This window comes from Hypanus sabinus, unplaced genomic scaffold, assembly GCF_030144855.1.
Source record: "Hypanus sabinus isolate sHypSab1 unplaced genomic scaffold, sHypSab1.hap1 scaffold_1375, whole genome shotgun sequence".
In the NCBI taxonomy this organism is placed as follows: Eukaryota; Metazoa; Chordata; class Chondrichthyes; order Myliobatiformes; family Dasyatidae; genus Hypanus; species Hypanus sabinus.
The window spans coordinates 38,893-51,062 of NW_026779447.1; the positions used below are offsets into that span (position 1 = coordinate 38,893).

A 12,170-nucleotide genomic window follows, 5' to 3' on the forward strand; every position below is an offset into this window, starting at 1 on the left:
CACCACTCTCTGTGAAAAATCCTACCTTTGGCATACACCTGTACTTTCCTCCAATCACCTGGAAATTCGAACCCTTCTGTTACGTACCCCCAGGGTTCATTTCTTCTGTGGACTGTCACTTTAAAACGCCGAGAGAATGGAGACTGACGTTTGCTGTGTTGGGTTTCTATTGACTGCAGAATTGCTGATGCTGTGGTGAGCATCTTGTGTTTACACCTGCTACAGTGTGTTTGGACTTTTGCAAGGGCACTGCCTGCTTCTGAGCTGCGATGGTGAAGAGAGGTGGAGTTACTTGATGGTTAGTGAAGGTTTATGGTTGCTCGCAGCATGTTTATTTAAGCAAGGTCAGACGACTCTCACCCGGACACATGGTCAGAGTCGAGCTGGGTTCGATCATGAAAAGATACCAGTGAGTGGGGTCGTTGGTTTAAACTTTCCGTAGCCCAAAGGGGTGAGTTGAGATCGATCCGGAGCATTGATAACCGACTCTCACCAGTGCTGCAACTAGAAGAAGTTTGCAGAGAGGAGCAGAGAGAAAAGGTTTGAAACAGAAGAGACCGAGTGACAAAGAGATCACTATGTGGACTCTCTCCAAGTAGAGTCTTGATTCTAGGGTGAGTTTGATTCCATTCAGAAATGGAAGTGTGACTGTCACATAGTTAATCCACAGGAGTGAGTTTCTGGTTGAGGGATACCTTTGTGAATACCAGTTGTGTGTTTACCCTTGTCTGGGTGTGGTATTTCATTGAATAAGGCAACCCTGTGGCAAATCACTGCTGGAGTTACTTCGTATGTCGTGGGACTGAGTAAGTGGCTATCACAGTTGTGTGATTGGGGTAACCCTGTGGAATCTACCGGTGTGTGATAACCCTCGCCTGGGTGGTAGTTCCCTTGATGACCTCAGTGATAAGCTACTGTTGATGATAATCCAGACGTGGATTCGGTTTGAGTCTCCTGTGGCCGCCACTTTGGGATGACCCGTAGCTGAATTCAGGTATGGAATTGTGGTAACCACTTGTGAGAAAGGATATTCTGTGAAGATCACTGTCGGTGATACTTCGCGTGAAGGATTCGGAGGACAACGGGAAGAATGACAACACCTGTCTATTCAGATTACAAATACCTCTCTCTCACCTGTGGACTGAACTGAATTTTCTTACATTCCATTGTAAGACTGTAACTCTTGCCACCTGAGCTTGAATGTGTTTGGGAACTTTATTTTTACACCTATATATGCATAACTCTTGACTTAACTGGTTTAAGTTACTATATGACATAGTTACTAATAAAATAGTGTTTTGTTAACAGCAAAACCAGACTCCAGGTGTGTCCTACTGCTGCTGATACTTTTACAGGGTTGTGTGTACGTAACACTTCATATTAAACATTTCCACTCTGGGAAAATGTCTCTGGCTATCCACTCTATTTCTCATTATCTTCCACCAGGTCACCTCTCATGTCTCCATTCTCCTCTCTTCTGTTTGTTCAGCTCCCACTTTCACCCCTCCCTATCAGAACAAAGTCCATCTGAAAATGGCTTTCCGGGGTGAGAGGAGGTTCACTTATATTCCCCATCGGATTTTCCATCGTTTCCCTATGGTTCCCCGCTCCACATGAGTCTACTCAAAGGGCCCCGTTGTTCCATAGTTCCCCATAGAAACATCTCTGATTGTTTGCTGATCCAGTGAATATTTGCATCTACAACAATAGATCAAGTCCTCTTTATAAAATGGAGCACGGTGTTCTCGGTGTGGGCCTGACCCAGGAGATATGGAGTCAGGCAGCATGTATTGGAGTATAAAAATATTATGGAGTATAAAACTTGTATCATTTGCTGTGTAACTAGTCAGTCTGCTATGCATGTACCCAATTTAGTAGAATGACGTCTTAGGAATGTAGTAGACAATAGTATGTTAATGAGAGGTAGCTAAAGAAATGTAGATTAGAACATTGCTCAGTTCTGAGTTTATTATTTGCTGTGCATGTACCCAATTTAGTAGAATGAAGTTTTAGGAATGTAGAAGACAATAGTATGTTAATGAGAGGTAGCTAAAGAAATGTAGATTAGAACATTGCTCAGTTCTGAGTTTATTATTTGCTGTGCATGTACCCAATTTGGTAGGAGACTGAAGTCTTAGGAATGTAGAAGACAATGGTATGTTAATGAGAAGGTATCTAAGAGATGTAGATTAGAACATGATTAAGCCAATTGATAGGAACAATAGGGACATGATGTATGTGTAGTACGTGTAATACGCAACTATAGATCGATTACATATGCTAATACATCTGGACAAATACTATAAAAAGTGCTGTTTCCGAGGATCGGTGGGCAATCAGCGACTAGCTCAATGACTGTCTCAGCTTTGATTTGCAAATTAAAGTTTAACCCTTCTTGAAGAATCTTCTGCGTCTCCTGGTCATTTGTGAGGCACGAAAAACCACGACAAAATTGGTGACCGCGGCAGGACCGGATAGAGACCCGCGGAAAGGAAACGGCAGATTGGGAACGCTTCCCAGTCCTCCAGGGACCCCCAGAAGGCTAACAGAATTAAGGGTGCACCCAAACAAAAAGTAAGCGCTTTTGCGACAATTTGGACTAAGAATTCTGTTGGCTTTGGGGGGTCTTGGAGTCTCAGAAGTGTGGAACCACTGCCGAAGGGTCTCTCCGGTCCAAAGAATCTGGCAGAATTGGGGGTTAACAGAGGAGGCTCAGAGGATTGATCAAGAACACTGCAGTGAGGGTAAGTACAAATAAGTTAATAAGATGTTAAGAAAAAGTCCACGTGGTGTTAGACCAGGCGTAGAATTAGAGTAAGTAATATTATCCAGTAAACGAACTGTGAATCTCCGAAATACCTTAAAAAGAGAGAATAACATGACAGGTAAAGGAACAGCAGTAGAGATTCTGAGCAAAAAATTCCCGTTAATTAATAATGAGATCACAAAAACTTCAGAAAAATGGGAAAAAAGAACCAATAACCTGGTCACAAAGTGGCCAAGAGAAGGAGCGTTTGATGTAAGTTTGTGCGAAGAAATGGAGGGACTAATTAAAAATTACAAACCAAAAGATAAATCTAAGAAAAGAGAGCAAAAAAGAGAACGAGAAATGGAAGTGCTAAAACTCTTCAGAACGGAGGGAGAAAGGCTGAGGAGGACAGGCAGAATATTGATTACAAGCGAGGAAGACACTGTGCTGGAGAAACAGCGTATTAGAGAGAGAGAAGGGTATGGTGAGAAGCTGGCTTCGGCTCCGTACCTGGATGCGAAAGAAACAGAAAAACCCCCTCCCTATAATGAGGAAGGAACCCCTAAGCAGTGCCTCCTGCTGACGGGAACAGTAACCATGCAGGGAGAAGTACAAGTTTGGGATAATGAGGAGAAAAAACAATACGAAAAGGGATTGAACGGATGAAATACTTAAGAGAGGAAAAGGAGTATCGGTTATACTATAGAAATAAACAGACTAGAAAAGAAAGTGGCTCATCAGGGCAGGAAGAGATAAGGTATTCAAGAGGAAGTGGAAAAAAGATAGGAGATGAGAGTCTTGGAAAAACACAAGAGAGAAGGGAATCAAGCACAAGTAAGGATCAGGAGTCCCTGCCACAGGTGTACAGACACGGACAGGAAGAAAGAAGGTGACTCATTGGAGGAGCAAGTGGAGAGAGAGAGGACGTGAGAATTTGTGGGGAAGAGGTAGGAGGTAGAAACCTAGAAGAGGAGAAGGAGGCGGTAGGGGAGCGACTTGCGGAAGTAGAGAGAAAGCCAGATAAGCTACTGAGAGGGGGTTGCCAGAAGAGATGCAAAAAATACTCCAGGGGCCAACCAAGTATTGAATTAAGACAGAAAGGAAGGACTCCACAGGGAGACCGAGGGAAGAAGAGAACCCCGGAGACATTTGTGTGGGAGGCAGTAAAGACTTACCCTGAGACAGCTGGGGAGTCAGGTGAGGAGGAGAGCTAGGGCAGGTGGGAAGAAGGAGGAAGAATGATGCTGTTGTTAGTAAAAGAATCAGGACAAGTGCAGTATATCCCTTGGGGATCCCAGGACCTAGAAGGGCTGAAAAACACTCTGCCCAATCTACATGAAGGAGCAGGGAAATGGATTAGAGCCTTTGAAGAAGAAACAGCGGGACGATTATTGGCTATGGGAGATTTGAAGGCACTGTTGATAAGGTTGATGGGAACCTCCAAATTTAATGAACTAATGGAAATGGCTGGCATAGTAAACTCGAACCACCCAAGAACTGATGGAGACGGGTTTGACAGAGTGAGGCAGAGGGTATGGCAGGCCCTCAGAAAGCTTTATCCACCCAAAGTGGACCCCAAAGCCTTAAAGGGGATCCACTGGGAGACACTGAAAACCCAGCAGCCTACGTAGAAAACCAGTTGAAAAGGTGGAGACTGGAGACTGAGCAAGAGGTGGAGAATAGCTTATTTATGACTTCACTGTTCCGACATAGCATTTTGGATGCAATGCCTCCACAAGTAAAATCCAAACTGGAGGAAGTGGTTGGGCTGACGTCAAGGACCCCACAAGAATTTAGAGACCACGTAGTCCATGCGGTTGAGAAATACCGGAAAGACAAACAAAGGTTGGCTGAGCAGCAGGAAGAGGTGCAAAGAAAGTTAATACAAATGCAGCTCAAAGAATTCAAAAAGAAGGAAAAAGAGAAAAACAAAAAGATGCTGCCAGCAACCACCGGTCCGAGTACAGTCATTGAACTGGACAAAGCACTGCTATATGGGGGAACCGATCATACTGTAAGACAAGGGCTGGAAAACCCTATGCCAATAATTATCTTTGAGACAGCATTCCCACAAATGCCCTATTAGGAACAGACTAAATTCAAACAGCCCAGACAGGACTGGAAGTCCCAAGGAGGGGGACAGAGAAGCTATGGGCAGAGGGGACCAGTGAGGAAACAGGGACAGAGAGGTAGAGAGATTGTGCCGGGAATGTAATCAACCAGGTCACATGAGAAGAGATTGTCCATTTACACCATGGCCTGTCACACACCAGCAGGAACCGATAAGAAAGGAACTAAAGTTTAGCCAAGGACCAGCCCCCAGAGGCCCAAGCGGACCTGTGAACCCCTATGCGAGGTATTAGGGGTGCCCCGAGAACTCGAGTGGGAAGGGACATTACCCAATGATAACAAGGGAGGCAGACGAGAAACCCATTGTTCAGGTTATGTTAGAAGGGCAACTGACACCAATGATGATAGGTACTGGAGCCACGTACACTTGCGTACAGCCACAGTATGCCCTTCACCTTCCCATGTCAAGAAAGTTTATTAAGATGGTAGGGTTCTCGGGGAAAACACAGTTGATACAGTGCATGGCTCCAGTGCGGTTGAGAATCAAAAATAAAGAAATTGTTTTGCCGTTGCTAGTATTAATTTGTTAGGCAGAGATGCCTTATTGAAATTGGAATTAAAATTAGAATGCACCAGAAATGGGCTGAATGTGGAAAGAGCAGGGGCTCAATTGATAGTGCGAGAAGACAAGAAGGCTAATGTCTTTTGGATAGGACACATCGCAGCTCAGATTCAGGGAACCTGGGAAAAATGGAAAAAGGGCGTGCAGGCTATATTACCCAGGGCTGTAATGCCCAAATCTGAGCTACATTGTACAGTGATTTTTGACGAGACTCAGAACAGGGAGTTAGAGAAGAAATGGCACCTAGAGGCGTGTACCCAGCAGCGCCTGGAAGGGGAGGCTGTGATAATTGGAAAGCAAGGGGCAGCTTTACAAGTTAAATGGAAGACCTTTTTAGAAAAATGGTACAGGATACCGGAGGCTGCGCCCCAAGTAACGTTGTTGGTAAACAAGGGATATCAGTCTAAAGACTTAGGACCCTTAGTTAAGAGTGCTGAAACCGTAACAGTGTGGAGGAAAATCATGCCAGAGGTGTGGATATCAGATGACAACAATTGCATTAAAATAATGGTAAGTGTAGATATGGTAGGGACAGTGAGGGAGGTTGAAATAACTCCCCAACCACACCTGCCCTTGCTGGGAAAGGAAAGAGGCCAGCAGAAAGATAAAAGGTTAGATGAGTTGCCGTCTATTCTGTGGTCGCAGCATGACACGGACGTAGGGAAAATAAAAACTGCTAGTCCGGTGGAAATAAGGCTGAAAAGGGGAGCAATTCCACCCCGGAGACCACAATACCCTCTAAGACCAGAAGCGGAAGAGGGAATAGCATCGACAGTGCAGGGGTTGCTTGAAATAGGAGTGCTTAAAAGAACAAACAGTCCATGCAATACCCCGTTGCTGCCGGTTTTAAAAGCAGATAAATCTAAGTGGAGATTGGTGCATGATTTGCGAGCAGTAAATGATGTGGTAGAGGACTAGCCAGCGGTAGTCCCCAACCCAGACACGCTTTTGACTAATGTTCCACCAGGAGCAAGTTACTTTTCAGCGATTGATTTGTGTTCGGCTTTCTTCAGCATTCCTCTAGCCCACCAGTGTCAGTATTTGTTTGCATTTACTTACAGAGGTGCTCAGTATACCTATACCAGAATGCCGCAAGAATTTAAACATTCACCACATGTTTTTAATCAGATGTTGAAGGCAGACCTAGAGGGCGTACCATTGGAAAGTACATTGTTACAGTATGTGGATGACCTGTTGATTTGCTCCCACAGCGAGGAACAGTGTGAGCAGGACACTATAACTCTGTTAGAGAAGCTGGCGCACGGAGGACATAAAGTATCCAAAAAGAAACTGCAATTTTGCACGCAGCAAGTGGAATACTTAGGCAGGGTAATATCCAAGGGAGTGAAGGCGATAGCGCCAGATCAGATTGAGGCAATAACGAAGGCCCCCAAACCCCAGACTGTAGGGCAGATGATGACGTTTTTGGGAATGGCAGGGTACAGCTCAGATTGGATAGGAGAATATGCTGAGATTGTGGCACCTTTGAGAAAGATAATGAAAGAAGCAGGACATACAAATTTGAAGAACAGCTTACAGTGGAATGGAGAGGCGGAGATAGCTTTCAATACTATTAAGCAGGAATTGCAGTCAGCACCAGCATTAGCTTTGCCTGACTACGAGAAAGTTTTTTATTTGTATGTATCCAACCGACTGGAGGATCATGTTACAGCAGTTCTAACACAGGAGACAGGCACAGGAAAAGCAAAGCAGCCGACAGCAGTACGAGACTAGATGAGGTGGCTCAGGGGTACCCACCCTGTTATCAGGGATTGGCGGCGCTGTACTATGCATATGAAAAGGCATCATCTGTAACCCTGGGCTATCCTGTGACTCTGTACACACACCACAAAGTAGCAGAATTGCTGGAAAGAGGGAAATCTGTGTTGACGCCAGCCAGGATAGCAGCGTATCAGATGCTATTGACATTTCCAGACATAACTATACAGAGATGCACTAGCAGTAATATAGCCAATTATGTCCCTTTAGACTATGAAGGAGAACCCCATGATTGTGTAGGGAAGACGATGGCATTTGCCAAATTAAGAACAGATTTACGGTCAGAACTACTAAAGGATGGGACTATGATGGAAATCATGCAGGTTTCTCAGTTGTGCAGCAGGATCAGTCGAGCTATAAGATTATTAGGATGGAGTCCTGTCCCCAACCGTGTTCTGCCCAACTGGCGGAAATCAAAGCCCTGACAGCTGCGTGTGAAATGATGGAAGGGGAGAAAGTAGACATCTATACTGATTCGGTATATGCTCATGCAGTATGCCATTTGTTCGGGGCAGTGTGAAAGCAGAGAGGTTTTAAAAAAGTAGCGGAGATCCCATACAACATTGTCAGCAAATTCTAGACTTAATAAAAGCCATAATGAAACCTAAAGCATTGGCTATAGTAAAATGCCAGGCACATAAAAAAGGAAACAAAGGGAAATCAAGTTGTGGACAAGGCAGCCAGAAAAGCGTCTGGGTGTACATCAGCTGTCATTGCCCCCCAGGTAAGCCTAACTCCAGAACCTGTGGTAGAGGACCTAATTGAAATACAAGGTAAGGCAACTTTGGCAGAACAGACAATGTGGAGACAAAGGGGGGCCAAGCAGAACCCGGAAGGCTTGTGGAGCACAGAAGACGGGTTGTTGGTAGCGCCCACCCCTCTAATGACGTTTCTGATTTCAGAAACGCATGGGATTGACCATTGTGCAAGGGGGGAAGTGATGAAGAAAATAAAGGATGGTTTTTGGTCACCTCATTTACAGGCTTCAGTGGACTTTGTCTTGTCACAGTGCGAGGTATGCGCACAGAATAATGTTCGAAAGGGAATTACAACCCCAATAGGCCATATTCCTGTACCTGAAGGACCATTTAAACATCTAGTGATCGATTACGTAGACATGATAAAGACAATGAGAGGGAAAGGATACATGCTGGTAGTAATTGATCGATTTAGCAGATGGGTGGAGGCGGTACCTTCAAGAGATCAAGGGGCAAAGACGGTGGTAAAATTTCTGACAAATGAAGTGATCCCAAGGTTTGGTATACCTACAGAAGTTAGCTCAGACAGTGGTTCAGCTTTTATCCAGAAAGTGGTCAAACTGGTTCTACAGGCGCTGAGGACAAAGCAAAGATTTGGATGTGTATACCACCCTCAGTCACAGGGCATGGTAGAGAGAATTAATGGAACCCTGAAAGCCAAACTAAACAAAATTTGTGCAGACACTAAACTTAATTGGGTCGATGCTTTACCGTTAGCATTGATGAGTTACCGCATGCAAACTAATCGAATGACATGCCTAGCACTGCATGAGATTGCTGCAGGCTGGGAAGCTATCATACCTGTGATAGGGGTAAGCAAAAATGTTGAATGGATAAACTATATATACTATAATCAGCCGAGATTCATCAACTACACCGATGATGCACTGGAGGCCTTGGGGCAACAGCTAGATGCAACTAGCAGGATGGCGTGGCAAAACAGACAGGTACTGGATTGGCTTTTGGCAGAAAAAGGGGGTGTGTGTGTAATGTTTGGAGAACAATGCTGCACTTTCATACCGAACAATACTAGCCCAGAAGGGTCTTTCACCAGAGCAATGAATAAATTAAAGAATCTGCGGACGGAGGTCAAACAGAATGCAGGATTTGAACATCAGTTATTTGATTGGTTAGAAAGTAGACTCGGAGGATGGGGAGCATGGCTGACTAAAATAGCAATAACTGTTGGTATTGTATTGTTGAGCTGTGCGTTTGTGCTGTGCTGTTTTCCTCCTTGTCTCAAATCTCTTGTAGTGCGTGCTGCAACCAAACAATTTCCGATGCTCGTGTCTATTACTGAAGCAAGCTTAGTGGAGAAAGAAACACAGAAAATGTATTGTTACAGCCTACAACACCTGCAGGATGAACAAGAACAAAACGACAGTGTGGGAGTAGATTGTAAGGGCTTCTGAGTCTTTTTCCCTGTCTCAGGTACAAAGGGACAGGTTTTTGGCTCAGCGGCCCAGGGTAGCAGGGAGAGAATACTTTGAGGGTGCAGAAAATTATAGTTTACCCGAGATTTCGGAATAAATGCTTGAGTTTATTGAGGCTTTTGTGCGCGGACTCTTAGTCTTCTTTCTCTGTATGAGTCCCTCTGGGTCTCAAATAGGGCATATATTGGAGTATAAAAATATTATGGAGTATAAAACTTGTATCATTTGCTGTGTAACTAGTCAGTCTGCTATGCATGTACCCAATTTAGTAGAATGAAGTCTTAGGAATGTAGTAGACAATAGTATGTTAATGAGAGGTAGCTAAAGAAATGTAGATTAGAACATTGCTCAGTTCTGAGTTTATTATTTGCTGTGCATGTACCCAATTTGGTAGGAGACTGAAGTCTTAGGAATGTAGAAGACAATGGTATGTTAATGAGAGGTAGCTAAGAGATGTAGATTAGGACATGATTAAGTCAATTGATAGGAACAATAGGGACATGATGTACGTGTAGTACGTGTGATACGCAACTATAGATCGATTACATATGCTAATACATCTGGACAAATACTATAAAAAAGGCTGTGTCCAGAGATCGGTGGGCAATCAGCGACTAGCTCAATGACTGTCTCAGCTTTGATTTGCAAATTAAAGTTTAACCCTTCCTGAAGAATCTTCTGTGTCTCCTAGTCATTTGTGAGGCACGAGAAACCACAACACATGTACTACATAAATTTCACTTTTGTTATACACCTTGTCCAAACAAACCAATGTTATTTCTGTCTGACACTTACCCTTGCCCGTCACTGTGAATTCCGCTGACCGGTTGCTGCCCACTTCATTGGAAGCCTGACAGATGTACGTCCCGTAATTGGTGTGAGATATTGATAGAAACTGGATGCTGTTACTCCTTTCTGTCCAGACTTGAGTTCCATCTTTGTACCAGGTGTACTCACTGATTGCTGGGTTAGCTGAGGCAGAGTTACAATTGAGGACAACTCTGTCCCCTTCCTTAATATTCTGAGTATCTGTTCGCTCGTTTACTGACAGTGAGATGGTAACATTTCGAGGAGGATCTGAAAACACAGGGAATGAGTTAAATAGAGACAGAGAGAGGTTTACAAAGACCGGGGTGGTGGGGTTGGTGTTTGGTGTAGTGGCCGCAGGGCCATCAGGTGGTGTAGTGGCCGGGTGCGGGGGGATCACAGAGACAGGGAGGGGATCAGAGATGGGAAGGAGTGTAGGGGACAGAGGGGAGGGTTCACAGAGACAGGGAGGGGTGTAGGAGCCGGAGGGGGTCACAGAGATGCAGAGGGGTTTAAGAATCAGAGGGAGTTACAGAGACAGGGAGGGGTGTAGGAGCCGGAGGGGGTCACAGAGATGCAGAGGGGTTTAAGAGCCAGAGGGAGTTACAGAGACAGGGAGGGGTGTAGGAGCCGGAGGGGGTCACAGAGATGCAGAGGGGTTTAAGAGCCAGAGGGAGTTACAGAGGCAGGGAGGGGTGTAGGGTCTGGAGGGTTTCACAGGGACAGGGAAGGGTGAGACTGAGAGTGTGGATGTTGAAGGGACATTCGGACGATGGGGATGAGAAGTCGAGGTGTTTCTTGTCTTCGGTTACACTCTCTGACTTACTCTTCACATCCAGTGAGATCTCCGTTTCTCGTGTCTCGGATCCAAAGTTGGCCGCACATTTCACTGCCTGGCAGGAATTCTCAGACGTTGGTGTGTACACCACAGTGTGGGAATAAATCCAGTGGTAATCCTGGAAAACCTGGGATTCTTCCCCAGTCACCTGAGGATCGTTGAAACCAGGGAGGTGCCACTCAAACACAGGAGTGTCCTCAGGGCAGTAAGTGTGAACAGAGCAGGTCAGAGATACGGCTTCTCCCTCCACCACTCGCTCAGGTACCTCGATCACCGGTCTCCCTGCACTCCCTGTGGAACAAACCAGCAAAGAATGTGTGGCCCTGCAAGGGTTAAAGCAGCTGACATTCCCCACCCACCTCCCCCTCCCTCTCCCCAGTCTCAGAGTAGCTGAGTTCAGATCCCACAGCCCAGGAGGGCTTTTCCCCACGGTCACAGACAGGGAGGGAGCACTGCCGCAGGGCCAGTGAGGAGGGAGTGCTGCAGGAGGGGCAGTGAGGAGGCAGCGCCATGGGAGGAGCAGTGAGGAGGGAGCGCTGAGGAGGGGCAGTGAGGAGAGGGTACCGCGGGTTGGGTGGTAAGGACAAGTGGAGGTCATTCAAAGATGTAGCAATGGAGGCCAGGACTTCAAAATATGAGAGCAAAGAGGAGACTTTGAATATCACTGGCAGAGAAGATGAATGAAAAACCCAAAGCATTTTATAAGCTCATTTAAAGGCAAGAGAGTAACGAGAGAGAGAGAGAGGAGAATCCAACGAAGGCCAAAGCAGCAACCTGCTCATAGACGTAGGTAAGGGTTGAACACTCGTTGTTTTCTACTGTGGTTTGACCTACTGTGCGCTCAGAGATGTTCTTCTGCACACCACCGTTGTAACACGTGGTTATTTCAGCTCCAGTCAGCGAGAACCAGTCTGGCCACCCTCCTCTGACCTCTCCCATTAACAAAGCGTTTTCACCCACAGAACAGTCGCTCACAGAATGTACTCTGATTGTTTTCACACAATATATACGATTGTTTACGATCTATGTAAACTCTACAGACTCCTGAACATGAAAATTCCAGCCATTTCTGAAATAATCAAACCACCCCGTCTGGCCCCAACAATCATTCCAC

General features: G+C 45.5%; 1 protein-coding gene across 2 annotated transcripts in view; it reads right to left on the bottom strand.

Moving 5' to 3' along the window:
• Positions 1-12,170, bottom strand: part of LOC132386905 (sialoadhesin-like) — a 75,878-nt gene that overhangs the window by 38,886 nt on the left and 24,822 nt on the right. For both annotated transcript variants that reach the window (XM_059959263.1, XM_059959262.1), the window contains exons 7-8: positions 11,045-11,347; positions 10,207-10,488 (exon numbers count right to left, since the gene is read on the bottom strand). In XM_059959263.1, the coding sequence (XP_059815246.1) occupies positions 10,207-10,488; positions 11,045-11,347 (585 nt within the window). The remainder of the gene's footprint in view (positions 1-10,206; positions 10,489-11,044; positions 11,348-12,170) is intronic.